The sequence below is a fragment of the Manis pentadactyla genome, chromosome 5 (genome assembly GCF_030020395.1).
Source record: "Manis pentadactyla isolate mManPen7 chromosome 5, mManPen7.hap1, whole genome shotgun sequence".
Classification (NCBI taxonomy): domain Eukaryota; kingdom Metazoa; phylum Chordata; class Mammalia; order Pholidota; family Manidae; genus Manis; species Manis pentadactyla.
Genome location: NC_080023.1, coordinates 152,924,040 through 152,942,897, shown reverse-complemented (window position 1 = coordinate 152,942,897; position 18,858 = coordinate 152,924,040). Strand labels below are relative to the sequence as shown.

Sequence of the window (18,858 nt, the reverse complement as noted above, 5' to 3'; positions counted from 1 at the left end):
GTGAAGAAAATAAATCATTATTCTTTAAACCACTCTAGCTGAATAAGCTATTACTTACAGTAAAATACAGTCATAACTGATACAAATCGGAACAAGCACTATGTATTTTGCTTGCTATCAATATCAGGAACATACAGGGGTAGAACCTATGCCAACTGACAGAAGCTGTGGCTACTTACACTTTCATTTTTTTGGAGGGTGGAATTTCACTGATGGTCACAGGAGTAGCACATCTCTTGGCTTTCATTTTTACATGGTGCTTTTCTTTCTGTTCCGCAGCCTTCTGAGCAGAGAGTCTAAGAGATTTTCTGTGGTTTAGAAGAATTGACAGAATTTATCTGAATTATCTACTGCAGATATACAAATGTTCCTCAGAAATACGAAAGTATGTCAAACTATAAAGGGGCTACAGAAAGTTTAGTGGTATTATTCCCACTTTAAAAATGTATTCTCTCCTTATCTTACTGATAGTTTTTAAAATTTCATCATAAAATGTTGGTAATTAAATGCAATTGATATTTGTAAATTAGACCTCAATAGAGCTGATTTCTTTTCTTTAAAAAGGCACTGGCAATAACCTAGTACAACTCCCTCCTTTTATAGGTAAGAGTAAAAGTAACAAAAGATGACATGTCTTGACTCTGCTACAGAGCTAATTGCTGTCAGCTTGAAATTAGAGATCAGCTCTCCTGGAAATTGATTAAGGTATTTATTTTCTCCTTGTTCTTTTAGGCACATCCCCCTTCTTTGTAAAATATAACACATATGAAAAAAATGCACAAAATAAAAATTAAGTTAAATGATTACTAAGTGAAGACTAATGAAATCACCATCTAGGCAAAGAAACAGAACCCTGGCAGCAACTGCTGTCTTGACTTGTTTTACAGTAGTCATTACCTTTTACTTATCATTTTACCACATAAGCATTCATTCCATATACATGGCACATTAGTTTGTAAACAAAACACCAAATAACAACAACAAAAACTTTATATGATGTACTCAGACTACTCCAAGTATTCTTTTGTCTGGTTTATTTCACTCAACATTATGTTTGAAAGAGTTAATCACATTGACTCATGTATTTTTAGTTCACTGACTTTTCAATGCTGTATAACATTCATTGTAGGAATGTACTGCTATTTATCCAGCCTACTGTTGATTCTTGTGTGTCTCTTGGTGCAGATGTGTACATGTTGCTGTTGAGCATATTAAGTTGTAAAATTGCAAAGTCATAGGACATTGATTATACCAACTAAAGTTGTTTTCCAAAGTGTTTGTACCATAAAATGGTGCAGCTACTACAGAAAAGCAGTTTGGAGGTTTCTCAAAAAACTAAAAATAGAAATACCACATAATCCAGCAATCCCCCTTCTGGGAATTTACCCAAAGAAAATGAAATCACTAATTTGAAAAGATATTTGCACTCCTATGTTTATCTCAGCATTATTTAAAATAGCCAAAATATGGAAGCAAACTAAATGTTCATCAATAGGTGAGTGGATAAAGAAAGATGCAGTGCATATATACAACAGAGTATTACTCAGCCATAAAAAAGAATGAAATCTTGCCATTGGTGACAATATGGGTGGGCCTAGAGGGTATTATGTTAAGTTGAAGAAGTCTGACAAAGACAAATACTGTATGATTTCACTTGTATGTGGAAACTAAAAAAAAACTAACAGATATAGATTCATAGGCACAGAGAACAGACTGGTGGTTACCATAGGGTAGGGGTTGGGGGGAATGGGTGAAAGGAAGGAAAAATTAGTGAGAATGTTTGATACCCTGAGCTGGGTGATGGTTAAATGAGGGTATACATATGTCAAAATTCAAGCTGTACACTAAGATGTATGCATTTTATTGTATGTACCTCAATAAAAGAACAACACAAAGTACTTGTACCCATTTATGCTTATACTGGCAAGTGTGTAAGAATGCATTGCTCTACAACTTCCTGAACACTTGGTATTGTCAGATGATTTAAATCTAGCCAGTAACAGCAGCTGGAAATGGAGGAGGAAAATTCTGAAAGTGAAAGAGCTACAGAAAAGACATCACCCAAAATCTGAGCAAAAACAGCACAAATTCCTACTTGACTGCTAAACTTTGCACGTTTAGGGGAGACCTAGAGGCCCAGCAAAAAAGCAAGCAGAAACTGGTGAGGTATCCACCCTTAAAAGACATAACTGTGCCAGGTAAGACTTGAGTTTGCTGCTTTTTTTTATTACATGTATTCCCCGCTGTGTATATAGTAGAATGGTACAAACCCAAAGTTATACTAGCTTAAGTTGTCAGAAGACAAACATTTGGGATGACAAAACAGCTGGATATTGAGAGACAAAACTCCAGAAGCAAGAGAACCACAGAGGGTGAACACTCAAACTTCGTTATAAATACTACTCAAAGTCTTGGCTGACCGTTTACCTTCATAAAGCAGAGGGGAGACTCCAGAAAGCTAGACTGAGAAAGCAGCAGCCATATACAGAGATATGTGAATGGTCATATATCATGAAATGTAATCAGCATCATTAGTCATAAATGCATATTAAAAACACAATGAAATATTTTTAAAAAGACTGACAATACCAAGTGTTGGGTAAGGTGTGAAGCAACCAAAACTCATATATTGCTAGTGAGAATGTAAAATGGTACACTTTGGCAAACAATATGGTTTTTTTCTAATAAGCACACACTTAACAGTGTGGCCCAGCAATTCCACTCCTAGGTATTTATTGAAGAGAAACTCAGGTCCTCATAAAGACCTATAGCAAAACCTACAGGTTGCTGAGGGTGCTCCCCAAATATGGTAACAATGCCTAGCAGCTTTATTTATAATAACCCCAAACTAGAGGCAATTCAGATGTCCATTAATCAGTTAATGGATAAATTGTGGTATATCCATTCAAAGAATTTATTATCAGGCATGAAAAGGAACACAATACTAATATATGCAATGACACAGATGAATCTTAAAAGCACATGCTAAGTGAAAGAAGTTAAGATATAAAAGTATATATTATAAAGTTCCATTTACAAAAATATCTAGGACAGGAAAAACTAATCTATGGTGACAAATTAGAACAATGGTTGCTTCTGGGTAGGAGGTGACAGAGTAAGAAGGTAGGGAGAGCAGTAAGGTAGATAAGCAGTAATTGACTGTAATGGGATAGAGATGAGGCAACTTTGTGATGATGGAAATGTTCTATACATTTTGATTATGTTGTGGTTGCATGTTAGTATATATTTGTCAAAACTAATCAGACTATGTACTCAAGATCTATACATTTTACTGTGTGCAAATTATACCCCAATAAGGTTGATTAATGATTGTGCATTGAGTCCCCTATACAGAATTTTATTGTTGTTAACAACCATTTGATCAATAAATGAGAGATGCCCTCTCAAAAAAAAAAAAAAATTATACCCCAATAAAATTAATTTTTTTAAATGGACTGGAAATCATAAAAATTAGAAAGAAGGCAAAGTATATGAAGACAAAACCATTTTGGACCATTCATTAAATTCAACATGTAATGACGTTATCTTTGAAGAGAAGAATTGCTGGGTATCTTTAGGGAGAAATGGGTAGGGGATAAAATTCCAAAAATTAAAACATGTATCTGTGGTAAAACAACACCTCCATGGAATAACTATTATTATAGACTAAGGCCTTGTTTACTCTTAACTATTCTGTGTCAAACAAGTTTTGGACATCTTTTAGCCTATCCATCCAAATTATGTGAAAATAAAATATTTGGAAATTTGTATGATTATCTACACCTTCATATTCTCTCTGCTGTCCAGATTAGGTAACACTGGACTAAGATAAATCTGAGATCTGAGATGAATGGCACTGATGTTTTACATCCTACTATGCATTCTCATAGTGCAGTATCATTTATGAAGTACTGTCACATATTATCTTTTTTGGCCCTTTCTTACAATAAGCTTGAGAGATACAGTTATCTTCAGTAAACTGAGGTTGTGAGTGGTAGAGGTACCTGCCTTAAAAACAAAACAAAAAAACCATTCAGGTCTTCTAACTCTGAGAGCAACTGGCTTCCTGTCATACCATCATTTCCAAAAAGCATTCCAGAATCCAGATGAGGAGCACCTTAGTAATCATATGCTTATACAAAATGGAGAAGCCAAGACACACACATGCTTGGATTCTGAAGGAATCTATAGGACACTAGTTTCTTTTTCCATTGGCCTCACTTCACAGTCTAAACATGGAACAGAAACTATAGAATCAATCTATAGCAAACTCTTAAGACTCCTGTAATATATACATAGCTGGTTGAGATTTCATAGAATTTTTTGATTAAAATGGTCTTCTTTACCAGAAAAGATTAAGATAACATGTATGATACCATCCTCAAAAGATGATACCTTTATGCCTGCACAAGACTTTGCAAAAGGTAATTTTATCACTTCTGAACAATATTATAAATACTCTGCCATTCCTCTTCCTTGAGGATATTCTAAGTGACATAAAAGTATGAAACAATCAACAGTCCTGCAGTGTAAACTCTATGGGTGGGTAGTAATGATTAGATGGTGGAAGTTTTAAAAAATCTGAATAGATACTTGTAATTAGACCCATCTGAAGGCAACTTATGTTAAGACTGACAGCTCCCAAACACCATGTTTTTGTTATCAAAAAAGAGGTTACTGATGCAAAATGCAACATTCGAAGACATTAGATGTTCTGAGTTCACTAACGCCAAGGTTGCAGCTTAACCCACCCATTCCTCCATTAGCTCATTCATCAAGTATTAATTCAGCTTCTCCTGCCAGACACTGTTAGGCACTAAGGATACATGATACTTGCCCTTATGAAGTTTACTTACAACTAATATATAGGAAAAAAAAAATCTGTCATATACTCATAAAAATGTAAAATTTCAACCCATATTGACAGTGTAAACAGCAGGGGTTTTGGAACCAAAACTGATCAGTTTAAATCCTGATAAACTTGCTTTGGGGAAGCAACTTAGTTCCTCTGAACATTTATCTATAAATTAAACATATTTCCTACAACACATTAAATGCTATGAAGATTAAATAAGGTAATATAAAGAGTCTAACTAATATAGTATGGGACAGAGTAGGTCCTCTATCCAGTAACTGTTCTTTGAACATTATTAATATAACTACCACTTTTGAGCCCCAAAGCAGTCTTACCTCTGAGGCTGGGCTGGAGTATTTCTTGAGGTGTTTTCCATGACTTCCAGGGAAGAACAAGCATTTGATGGAATGGACTGGTCCACCAAATTTTCTTTTTCTGCCTCTTTGTAATAAGTATTGTCAACTGTAGGAGAGCAAAACTAGTCAGCACTCCAAATCCAAGGAAATAAGTTGGAGATGGGAGACACATCTATGTATTTTGACTCACTACAGAATTCTAGATCGAAATTGTACATATATACATAACCCTCTTAAGCAGTAAAACTTTTAGTTCCAGTGGAATCTCATGCAGAAGACCAGTTTACAAAGGCTACTTCAGTTGAAACAGAAATATAGTATCCAGGGCCCTGCCTATTTACCAGCCTAAGGCATCACCTCAGAAAAAAGCATCCCAAACACATCCTCATGACATTTTAAAAAGGTAAGACTCTGAAAGCTTCCAAGGAGAAAAGAAATCACCTAAAATGGAAGGAAAATGGGATAAGCTAAATTCCTCATTAGTAACACAGGATGGTAAAAGAACAACAATACCTTTAAAGTAGTCAAAAAATTTTTTGATTTTCAACTGTATAGGTGGAACAACGAATGACATTTTCAGACATGTGAGAACTAAAAAATTCCCTGCTACACCTAGTCTTAGGAAGTTCCCTGAAGATACCCTCCTGCAGAATAAAGTACAAATGAAAGAATACAAAAAAGAAATAAGCTTCAGGAAACAAAGCAGAAATGATATTACAGATATTAAGAAAGGCTACGCTCTCCAAAAAAAAAAAAAAAAAGACAGTTATAGCCTGCAAGGATCACTGTCCAATATGAAGTGGGCTATAGTATAACAAAAATTTAAGTAATCGGTAAAGCTTAAAGAGACTCTACCTGACCTTGATGTTTTCTGTGGCCCAGGGATTGTACCAAAGAAACTGAGGAGAACCAAGGAGAACCAAGAAGGAATAAGTTACATCACACTAACTGACCTGGCATCAAACAGTATTTACACAATCATAATAATGAAAATGTTGATGATATAATCATATTATCAGACATTATGGCTGTAATCACCAGTTTGATATAAACAGTTGAGAGTTAAAAGATACAGCATTTAAGAAAAGGGAATAGGTATAAGGGTGGGAAGGGGAAGGAGGTATTTTATATTCTGATAGTATTCTGATGTTACCATGGTCATTGTGAATCAGAAACAGAAAAAAGTACTATGAAAATAATGAGAATGGAAAAATCATGTAAAGGATCATGGTAAAAATAGCACTTGATGGTATAGCTTAGGAACTAAGACTTGATAAAAAAGAAAACGCTAACCAGATGACAGGGAAAAAAAATCAGGCAATGAAAATACATTTCATACATTATTTATTATTGAGAACAATCATTTGGCTCATTTCCTAAAGAAACTTTTTTTGTAGAAGGGAATAAAACATAGAAACTAAAAATGATTGTATATTATGTCAAGTCTACAATAGAGACACTTAACTTCAATTCTTCAATTAAAAGGCAGAGATGACTATATTAAATTGAAAAAAAGCAAGCCACAACAACATACTGCCTACAAGAAATGCATTTAATATATAAACATACATCATGCTAACACTAATCAAAAGAAAGCTGGAGTGGCTATATTAATATCAGACAAAGTAGATTTCAGAACAAAAAATGTCACCAGAGATAAAAAAGATAATCTCACAGTGATAAAGTGGTCAATTCAGCAAGATGACATAACAACCTAAATATTAATACACATAACAGAGCTTTAAAATATATGAAGCAGAACCTACAAGGACAAATAGACAAATCCATAATTATACTCTGAAATTTCAATCTCTTTCTCTAGTTGATGGAACAAGTTACAGAAAAAAATCAGTAAAATATAATAGCCATAAATAATATATAAGCAAATATGCATGGCTGTATTCCAATAAAACTTCATTTACAAAAATATGTTGTGGTCAACTCATCAAGATGATGTAACAACTATAAACTTATATGTACCTAACACCAGAGCCTCAGACACACTAAGGAAAAACTGACAAAACTGAAGGGAGAAATAGACACCTCAACTACAACTTCAATATCCCCACTTTCAATAATTGATAGAACGATTAGGAGATCAATAAGGAAATAAAAGATTTGAGCAACACTATTGACCAACTTGATCCCAACTGACATTTATGTAACTCTCCACCCAGTGACTACAGAATATACATTCTATTGGAGTACACACAGAACACTTATCAAGACAGACCATATTCTGACCATGAAACAAGTCTCAATACATTTAAAAGGATTTAAGTCACATAGGTATGTTCTTTGACTATAATGCAATTAAATCCCTCAGGAAATCAGAAACAGAAAATATTTTTGGCATCCCCCAAATACTTGGAAATTAACACACCTCTAAATAACACATAGGTTAACTTGCAGCTAGTAGATAAGTAAGTCCTGGAGCTCTCATACACAGCACAGAAATTATAATAAATAATACCGTATTATAAACTTCAAAGTTGCTAAGAGACTAGATCTTAATTGTTCTCACCACAAAAAAGAAACAATAATTATGTGATGTAATAGAGGTGTTAATCATATTGCAATGTATAAATGTATTAAATCAACACATTGTACACCTTGAAATTATACAATGTTATATGTCAATTAAACCTCAAATGTAAAAAACTACATGGGTCAAAGGTAATATCAAAAGGGAAATTAAAAGGGTTTTGAATGGAATGAAAATGGAAAGACAGCACATCAAATTTGTAGGACGGCAATAACCAATACTTAGGGGTAAATTTATAGCAGTAAACATTAAAAAAGAAGAAGGATCCCAATGACTTCAGTTGCTACCTTAAGAAACTAAGAAAATAATAATAATAAGAGCATACTGAACCCAAAGTGAGTAGAAAAAGCAAAATAATAAAGATCAGAATGGAAATCAATGAGATAGAAAATAGAAAAAAAATAGAAAAAAAAATCAAGTAAACAAAAAGCTGGTTTTTTGAGAAGTTTAGTAACACTGATAAATCTCTAGCCAGATGAATTAGGAAAATAGATAAAAAACTACCAAAATCAGGAATGACAGAGGTGACACCACTACAAAATCTATAAATATAAAGCAAATAATAAAATATTCTCAACAACTTTTTGCCTATAAATTCAACAACTTAGAAGAAATGGACAAATTACTTTAAAGCAAACTACCAAGAAAGATAATCTACATCAATTAAAGAATTTGAATTTGTAGTTGAAAACCTTCCTATAAAGAAAACTCCAGACCCAAATGACTTCACTAGTGAATTCTACCAAACATTTAAGAAAGATATAATATCAATTCTACAAAATTCTTCCAAAAAAATGAAGAGAAGGGAATAGAGTAAGGCAGCATCACTCTATCAAAATCAAACAAGAGAATCACAAGAAAGGAAAGCTATAGACCAGTATCTCTCATGAATAACAGATGCAAAAATTCTTAACAAAAATGTAGCAAATTAAACCTAAAAATATATTTTTAAAAATATATCATAGTAAATTCAAAATGGATCAAAGACCTGAATGTAAGTCATGAAACCATTAAACTCTTGGAAAAAAACATAGGCAAAAACCTCTTAGACATAAACATGAGTGACCTCTTCCTGAACATATCTCCCCGGGCAAGGAAAACAACAGCAAAAATGAACAAGTGGGACTATATTAAGCTGAAAAGCTTCTGTACAGCAAAAGACACCATTAATAGAACAAAAAGGAACCCTACAGTATGGGAGAATATATTTGTAAATGACAGATCCGATAAAGGCTTGACGTCCAAAATATATAAAGAGCTCACACGCCTCAACAAACAAAAAACAAATAATCCAATTAAAAAATGGGCAGAGGAACTGAACAGACAGTTCTCCAAAAAAGAAATACAGATGGCCAACAGACCCATGAAAAGATGCTCCACATCGCTAATTATCAGAGAAATGCAAATTAAAACTACAATGAGGTATCACCTCACACCAGTAAGGATGGCTGCCATCCAAAAGACACACAACAACAACTGTTGGCGAGGCTGTGGAGAAAGGGGAACCCTCCTACACTGCTGGTGGGAATGTAAATTAGTTCAACCATTGTGGAAAGCAATATGGAGGTTCATCAGAATGCTCAAAACAGACTTACCATTTGACCCAGGAAATCCACTCCTAGGAGTTTACCCTAAGAATGCAGCAATCAAGTTTGAGAAAGACAGATGCAGCCCTGTGTTTATCACAGCACTATTTACAATAGCCAAGAATTGGAAGCGACCTAAATGTCCATCAGTAGATGAATGGATAAAGAAGATGTGGTACATATACACAATGGAATACTACTCAGCCATAAGAAGAGGGCAAATCCTACCATTTGCAACAACATGGATGGAGCTGGAGGGTATTATGCTCAGTGAAATAAGCCAAGCAGAGAAAGAGAAATACCAAATGATTTCACTCATCTGTGGAGTATAAGAACAAAGGAAAAACTGAAGGAACAAAACAGCAGTGGAATCACAGAACCCAAGAATGGACTAACAGGTACCAAAAGGAAAGGGACTGGGGAGGATGGCTGGGTAGGGAGGGATAAGGGGGGGGAAGAAGAAGTGGGGGTATTAAGATTAGCATGCATAATCGGGTGGTGGGAGAAAGGGGAGGGCTGTACAACACAGAGAAGACAAGTAGTGATTCTACAACATTTTGCTATGCTGATGGACAGTGACTGTAAAGTGGTTTATAGGGGGGACCTGGTATAGGGGAGAGCCTAGTAAACATAATAATCTTCATGTAAGTGTAGATTAATGATAACAAAAAAAAAGAAAGAAAAGGGGGATTACTCCCTGATAGGATAAAACTAACTGTAAATCAGCGATTAATGCATGCTTTAAATATCCTTAATTTTGACCACTTAAAGGGTGTCAGATGATCGGCTATGGAGGTACATTTTTCTGATAATATTCCTTTCTCTTAAAAAAAAAAAAAGCAGTTCCTGTGTGGTGACCTCCAATGAGTTCTACACAATGGTATAAAGGGCATATCAAAGTGTGGGCAAAGGGTCTGTTTGTGTTTATACAGAGGATCAAAGCCTAATTTGGCTACCCAGAAAATGAACTAAGATACAATATGAAGAAGAACTTCCAACATCAGCACTCTCTGGAAGAGTCATTCCAGAAGATGATCATCAAAAAATCTCAACAAAGATCCAGGCGATGCTGCAGTTGTAGCGGCATTCATCCCACCGGTTCCTGGACTTGCCATTGGAATGAAGAAGGAGATATCTAAGCTGGCCTGTGCATACAGTAAAACAAATTTGACTGGATCTATACTGTTGGAACTCAACCAAGAATTAGGAGAAGTGCAAGTTGTAGCACTCCAAAATCTTACGACTACAGACTATCTACTGTTAAAAGAACATATGGGATGTGAACAGTCCCCAGGAATGGGTTGTTTTAATTTGTCTGATTTCTCTCAGACTGTTCAAGTTCAGTTGGACAATTCCCACCATATCATAGATAAGTTTTCACAAATGCCTAGGGTGCCTAACTGGTTTTCTTGGTTTCACTGGAGATGGCTGGTAATTGTAGGTCTGCTTTGGTTATGTAACTGTATTCCTATTATGTTAATGTGTGTACGCAATTTAATTAGTAGTTTAAAACCTATACATGCTTAAGTCACTCTACAAGAAGATATGCCAAAGAAATAACCAATCTTCCCATGTTTTCTTCCATCTTCTACTCCTATAGCTTTTCTTCTTCCTTCCTAATTACAGCCCTTAAATAGAATTCATGCCTCATATCGAATTTACTGAGTATCATAATTCTTCCAAGTGGTAAAGATACCTCAAGACAAATACTGGGCATAAAAGCCACAGGGCATAAGTCTGCAAAGAAGTAAAAAGCTAACCTTTTCAAACAATATTGCCTCTCTCTCACTTACCAACTTTACATTTCCCTGTGTGGCCCCGGAAGATGACTGGTTAGCCAGAGACAGGTAAGATTCCTCAAGGGAGGAACAACCTAAGACAGGCACAGTCGCAGGGGGGCCATCAGGTGAGAAATTGGGGATCAACAGAGGTGAGGCTTAGAACCTCACCCCCCCTGTTTTGAGAGAAATCTTCTGCATCCGTGGATGTTTTATTGCCCATGTCTAGCTTGGATTAACACATAGTCTACAGGCACAGACCTGATCATCTACATTTGCTCTCTTACAGCACTAAACTATGTTTTCTACCTTTATCTTGCATCTACCTACCACTTCAGCATTTTATTAAAAATTAAAATAATAATAATAATAATAATGATGGAGAAATGTGGGATTCACATATAAATCAAGTATAAAAATCAAACGAATATTCATATTTGACCTGATTGCTTATAGTTCATAATGCGTGATCAAAACCGAAAGTTTCTGTGATGACTGCCCTTGTACTGTTCACCACGTAAGAACTTATTCACTATGTAAGAACTTGTTCACCATGTAAGAACTTGTTCGTTATGCTTCAGAAGATTGGAGACTGATGAGAATTAGGCTTGGGGTGGATTAATGATTGTGCATTGAGCATTGAGTCCCCTATACAGAATTTTATTGTTGTTAACAACCATTTGATCAATAAATATGAGAGATGCCCTCTCAAAAAAAAAAAAAAATATATATATATATATATATATCATAACCAATTGGGATTCATCCCAGAAATGCCAGGTTGGCTTAACATTGGAAAATCAGTATAATTCAACCTATAGCAGATAAAGAAGAGAAAAAAAAATCACATAATCATCTCAATATATGCAAAAAAAAGCATTTGACAAAATCCAGCATCCATTACCGATAAAAATTATCAGCAAAACAGGAGAAAAGGTAACTTCCTCAGCGTAATAAAGGATATCTATGAAAAAAAAAATACATTTAACGTCATACTTAATGGTGAAAACCTAAATGTTTTTATCCTAAGATCAGGAGTAACACAAGCATGTATACTTTCTCCGGTCCTATCTGATATCTACTAAAGGTTCTAGCCAGTGCAATATGCAAGAAAAAGAAATAAAAGGTGTGTTTGCAGATGACATGATTATGTAGAAATCTAATGCAATCTATAAAAAAGCTACTAAAACTAGTAAGTGAATGTAAAAGGTTGCAGGATAAAAGATGAATACATAAAAATTAATTGTATTGCTTTGTACTAGCAACACAATAGGAAATTGAAATTTAAAGAGGTATGAAAGTGCTTTTAGAACACAATTAAGGGGAATTAGTTAGAGATATTTGAGCTAGACCTTGAATGATGAGTAAGAATTTTTCAGTTAAATTAAGGGTATTCTACTAATATTGTCAAAATGGCCATCCTGCCTAAAGCAATCTACAGATTCAATGCAATCCCTATCAAAATATTGACAGCATTCTTCCATGAACTAGAGAAAATAGTTTTAAAATTCAGATGGAACCACAAAAGACCCTGAATAGCCAAAGCAATCCTGAGCAGGAAGAATAAAGGTGTGGGTTGATTATGCTCTCCGACTTCAAGCTCTACTACAAAGCCACAGTAATCAAGACAATTTGGTACTGGCACAAGAATAGACCCATAGATCACTGGAACAGAATAGAGAGCCCAGATATAAACCCAAGCATATATGGTCAATTAATATGTGATAAAGGAGCCATGGATATACAATGCGGAAACAACAGCCTCTTTAACAACTGGTGTTGGCAAAACCAGATGACTACATGTAAGAGAATGAAACTGGATAATTGTCTAACTCCATACCCAAAAGTAAACTTGAAATGGATCAAAGACCTGAATGTAAGTCATGAAACAAAACTCTTAGAAGAAAACATAGGCAAAAATCCCTTGAATATAAAAATGAGCAATTTTTTCCTGAACACATCTCCTCAGGCAAGGGAACCTAAAGCAAAAATGAACAAATGAGACTACATCAAACTAAAAAGCTTCTGTACAGCAAAGGACACCATCAACAGAACAAAAAGGCACCCTACAGTATGGGAGAACATATTCCTAAACAACATATCTGATAAGGAGTTAACATCCATAATATATAAAGAACTCAAATACCTCAAAAAGCAAATAGTCCAATTAAAAAATGGGTGGAGGATCTGACCAGACACTTCTCCAAAGAAGAAATTCAGATGGCCAACAGGCACATGAAAAGATGCTCCACATCACTAATTATCAGGGAAATGCAAATTAAAACCACAATGAGATATCACTCACACCAGCTAGGATGGCCAACATCCAAAAGACAAACAACAACAAATGCTGGCGAGGATGCAGAGAAAGGGGAACCCTCCTATACTGTTGGTGGGAATGTAAATTAGTTCAACCATTGTGGAAAGCAATATGGAGGTTCCTCAAAAAACTAAAAATAGAAATACCATTTGACCTAGGAATTTACCCGAAGAAAACAAGATTCCAGATTCAAAAAGACTTATGCACCCCTATGTTTATTGCAGCAATATTTACAATAGCCAAGAAATGGAAGCAACCTAAGTGTCCATCAGTAGATGAATGGATAAAGAAAATGTGGTACATATACACAATTGTTTTCAGCTATAAGAAGAAAACAAATCTTACCATCTGCAACAACATGGACGAAGCTAGAGGGTATTATGCTCAGTGAAATAAGCCAGGCAGAGAAAGACAAGTACCAAAAGAGTTCACTGGTTTGTGGAGTATAACAACAAAGCAAAACTGAAGGAACAAAACAGCAGCCGACTCACAGACTTCAAGAAGGGACTAGCGTTTACCAAAGCGAAGGAGGTGGAGGAGGTGGGGAGGGAGGGAGAAGGGGATTAAGGGGCATTATGATTAGTACACATAATGTAGGAGGGGTCACAGGGAAGGCAGTATAGCACAGAGAAGACAAGTAGCGACTCTGTTGCATCTTACTACACTGATGGACAGTTACTGTAATGGCATGTGTGGGGGGAGACTTGATAATATGGGTGAATGTAGTAACCACAATTTTGCTAATGTGAAACCTTCATAAGATCGTATATCAGTGATACCTTAATAAAAAAAAGAGAGAAGAAAAAAAATTAAGGGTATTCTAGGCAGAGGGAACAACACTAATAGGCAGGTGAGATTGTAATAAGAAAGCACACAAACTTGGAGGGGCCTAAGGGGTGTACATGTATGTGTGCACGGTCTTTGCCACATGATGGCCCCAGCATGTCTCTTACTTTGGGACTTACTTTTGACAAACAGTCTTAAACTGAAAGTGGTCCAGACAAACTAGGTAACAATAAGTCCCCTTTCAATTCAAGACCATCAAAGACCATCAGAGCAACAGAAAATCTGCCACCCTTAATGAACTAATGAAATCTACCTGAGGATATCACACTCAGGCCATAGGCACGCCACATATGTAAGTGAAACATTCCACACAGTTCTAATCCCTTGTACAAGAAAGACAGATGCAGAAGTTCAGGGTCCTTGTTCAGATCCTTCATTCAGTAGATATCATCAGTACTTATGAGTTATTTCAAACTCAGCCTAGCAGCTAAGACTCTGCTATCTAGACAAGCTCACTGAAGCTATTTCCAGATATGGCTCCTCTAGTTAATGGTATAACTGAAGCTAGTTTTCAGATTTACCAGAAAGAGTAATTTTCAAATGTTCTAAATTGATTGTAGTTGTGGTCACACAACTACTCTCTGAATGTACTACAGAAAAACAACGAAATGTACACTTAAGTGTGAATTAAATAGTGTGAATTATATCTACATATTGCTGCTACTTCAAAAAAAGAATCATCTTCAAGGATTTATGACCTCTTAAAGAATGCTTTTGTTCTGATCCAATAGACAATATTCTGTAGATTTAGTAATCATCAGTTTAAACCAATCATTTTTTAAAATCAGAAATATGACTCAGAGAATTCTTATACAGTGACAAGTGGTACTTTCTTCTCTCCTGCTGTTTTGTTTCCCAGCCAGACCCATGTTAGGCTACATTAAATCTTGTCATAAAAAGAAAAGAGTTTTATATCTGGCAATAAAATTCTATTAGCTTAAATTCCAAGAGTTTAAAAAACACCTAGCACATCATTAGTTTCACTTTGATCATGAAATAAGTTAGCCCATGTCACCAATAATAAACCAAGGGATACAGCATTTGGTAATACCCCCAGATCCCTTATGTTCTTAATTCATTGTTCAACCATTCTGACAAAGAGCTTTTTTCTAAGATGTTCTTTCTTACCTGGTCTCAAAGGTGTGACAAGAGCTTGCTGAGGATTAGCCTTCCTCAGAGGAGTTTTGCTCTGAAAAATACCTCCTGTCCCATTCTTCCCAGGAAATTTATTCTCCAAATTGGCTTTTTCCTCTGTGAAAAGGTAAGAGCATCATCATAAACAATCAGCAAGGAAGCAAAATAAATCAGTGCCATGCATTTAAAATGGGGCCTAAAGCCCCTTACCTGTACACTTCTAAGTCATTTGGCAAATACAAGCAAAGTTCTAGTGACCAGCAGGAAAGGAGCAGGAGTGTACATCACAGATAGACTGTAACAGCTGTCATTAAGACACTGGCAACACTGAACAATGTATTATAAAAAAGGAGAAGTGCAGACTCTGCATTGTGAACAGCTCCTTATCTTTGTTTGATACATATTTAGGACCATATAAGAACTGACCTCATCCACCACTTAAATATAAATTTATCTTCAAGAAAACTGGAGCCACCAAGATCTGCAGGGCTTACAAAGGAACATCTCATAGTTTGAGTTGAGGTTCTTCCTAGGATGAACTAGAATGGTGAGAGGGAAGTTTGGGGTATGTGAGGATGAAACAGAGCTAGGCTCTCTCAAGGAATTTTTTTTTTTTTTGAGAGGGCATCTCTCATATTTATTGATCAAATGGTCGTTAACAACAATAAAATTCTGTATAGGGGACTCAATGCTCAATGCACAATCATTAATCCACCCCAAGCCTAATTCTCAACAGTCTCCAATCTTCTGAAGCATAACGAACAAGTTCTTACATGGTGAACAAGTTCTTACATGGTGAACAGTGCAAGGGCAGTCATATCACAGAAACGTTCGGTTTTGATCACGCATCATGAACTATAAACAATCGAGTCAGATATGATTATTCATTTGATTTTTATACTTTATTTATATGTGAATCCCACATTTCTCCCTTATTTTTTTTTTTTAATAAAATGCTGAAGTGGTAGGTAGATGCAAGATAAAGGTAGAAAACATAATTTAGTGCTGTAAGAGGGCAAATGTATATGATCAGGTCTGTGCCTATAGACTAAGTATTAATCCAAGCTAGACAAGGGCAACAAAACATCCACAGATGCAGAAGATTTCTCTCAAAACAGGGGGGGTGAGGTTCTAAGCCTCACCTCTGTTGATCCCCAATTTCTCACCTGATGGCCCCCCTGCGACTGTGCCTGTCTTAGGTTGTTCCTCCCTTGAGGAATCTTACCCGTCTCTGGCTAACCAGCTGTCTTCCAGGGCTCTCTCAAGGAATTTTATCTCAGTTTCTACTGTGCCCAAAAATCAGTGCAAAGCAGTGAAACATCTGTTCTACCAACAGTCTACTGATAGACAGAAGCTTGAAGAACGCAGTGAGCCTCAGCAATAATACCACAAATATACAACTGTGTAAAAAGATGTGATTGTTTGGAAGACAATCAGAAAGTAATATGTTAGAAATAAAGTGGTTTTGAAAAATAGCGGTATATTTTTCTTCCAAACTGTATTTAACAGTACTGTCATACCAATAATTCCTTTTTTTGTTTTAAAGAAAACTTAGAAAAAGAGATAGACCACCCAGGCCTTTCCTTAGGGTTTCAGTGGAGCACGGGCATGGAGAAGACCTGTGTAGGGCAGCTGGCCCTCTTTTCTACCTTTCCTCCCACACCACTTCCAACAGACCCCTCCTGTCGGGATTCCCAATGGATACCAATAAATACCATCACATTGGACATTGCACTATAAATGATAAGTGCAACTGCAATGGACTCATTTTTGTCCCCATCACATACTGATTTCTCTTAGTAAGGAGGATAAAGACATGAGAAAGAACAAAATGAAGAGGACCCAGCAACTACTAGCCTCATGTTATCACTGCTCTCACATATTATTCCAAAGTCATATAAAAACATAACCACATCCTTATTTATTGTTGACCTGGTGTCACGGTTTGTGTCATATCACACTACCCAACATTAGGGAATCCTTTCTCTGCTTTGGGCACTGGGGCCTAAGCAGCATAATCCCTCCACTTAAAAATGAATTGGTGAGGAGTAATAAAAGGGAGGTGAGTATAGCTATAAAAGGGCAACACAAGGATTCACAAGTTAGAACTATTCAATATCTTGACTATGGTGGTAGATAACATACACAGTTGATAAAATTGCATAGAACTTAAGAAACATAAATGAATACAAGTGAAATGGGAAATCTGAGTAAGATTGGTGGATTGTATCAATGTCAATATCCTAGTAGTAATATTATACTCCATGGTCAGTGACAGTAGAGCAAGTTTTTTATGGGCTGCCATCACCACCCACATGTTCTGAGTCCTAGAGTTTCATTCAACTTTGTTTCATTTGGATTTTCCTATATGTCCCTAAGGCTCAAGTGTTTGTCATTCTTAATTGCAAAATAACATTGATTTGTACTGTTAGTCCATTCCCAAAATACTGGGCATTTCCATTATTTTATCATCCATGGATAACAAAGTGTCTTGGTGCAAAAAGGAGTTTATATTTCAGTTATTTTCTTATAACCCCTTCTGTATTTTGAGAGGTCCCCTGCACAAAGCAAGCCAATAACCCTTGAAATGGCAAGAGAAAGGAGACACTTACCAAACCAAGAATCTATGTTTTGGTGATCTTCCTCATCATCCAAAGATGTAAAATTTATGAAGTCCGTCGGAGCATCATAGGAATAGGAGATTTTAACTTGTGACATTGTCCCCCCTTGGCACAGAAGAGCACACTTTCCCCAGTATTCGTGTCACTTTTCTCAACAGGTCACTTCCTAAGGAAAGAAGGAAGTTCAGAAACTTGGCTGCACATTAACCTAAAGTGCTGAGTCCCTAGCAATTACTTTGCATTTACTATCACATTCATAACTCTGAAAATCATCTGGGCAATATATCTTACTTTTAAAACCAAACTAAAAATTCACTTTTCTTTTCTTGTGATTTGAAGACACTCCTTGAGGTAAATATGTTGGCATCAATATGAAGCCGTTTGCCGAGTACCTATACAACATGCCAAACTCTGGGCCAGGTGTTCTACATTATTTTATTTTCCTTCAATCCACCAGTTTCTCATTTCTAGTCTCCCCCACATCCAATTCCTTCTCTCTCTCTTCCCTGAATAACCCAGTTTCTGAAGCACACCATTAAATTTTATACCCGCAAACCAAAATCTTACTCATCTTTCAAATTCAATTCAGTTCTCTATGAACTCTTCCCAATTTCTACCTATCATACATAATTGCTGCCTCTCCAAAACTATACTGCTTTGCTCACCATCCTATTTTATACTCTTTAGCTATGCAAATGTCTCTCCTCGTAGACTATAGGTTTCTGAAGGCAAAGATGGATTTTATGCACTTGCGTATACCTCATCCATTAAGGAGCTTAGAACAGTTTTTTATACATAGTAAGAGCTCAGTACAGTT

At 35.9% G+C, this 18,858-nt stretch overlaps 1 protein-coding gene and 1 long non-coding RNA gene across 10 annotated transcripts in view; one reads left to right on the top strand and one right to left on the bottom strand.

Moving 5' to 3' along the window:
• LOC118931855 (uncharacterized) overlaps positions 1 to 4,340 on the top strand; it is a 39,990-nt gene extending 35,650 nt beyond the window's left edge. For 2 of the 4 annotated variants that reach the window (XR_008997924.1, XR_005032514.2), the window contains exon 4: positions 280 to 4,338. This is a non-coding gene — a long non-coding RNA (uncharacterized LOC118931855). Of the gene's footprint in view, positions 1 to 279 lie in introns of all 4 variants that reach the window. The other 2 variants (XR_008997925.1, XR_008997923.1) reach the window with 2 other exon arrangements.
• TPX2 (TPX2 microtubule nucleation factor) overlaps positions 1 to 18,858 on the bottom strand; it is an 82,042-nt gene that overhangs the window by 20,711 nt on the left and 42,473 nt on the right. For all 6 annotated transcript variants that reach the window (XM_057502868.1, XM_057502869.1, XM_036924766.2 and 3 more), the window contains 4 exons: positions 18,033 to 18,207; positions 15,415 to 15,537; positions 5,191 to 5,317; positions 180 to 308 (listed from right to left, as the gene is read on the bottom strand). In XM_057502868.1, the coding sequence (XP_057358851.1) occupies positions 180 to 308; positions 5,191 to 5,317; positions 15,415 to 15,537; positions 18,033 to 18,138 (485 nt within the window). In that variant the 5' untranslated portion in view covers positions 18,139 to 18,207. The remainder of the gene's footprint in view (positions 1 to 179; positions 309 to 5,190; positions 5,318 to 15,414; positions 15,538 to 18,032; positions 18,208 to 18,858) is intronic.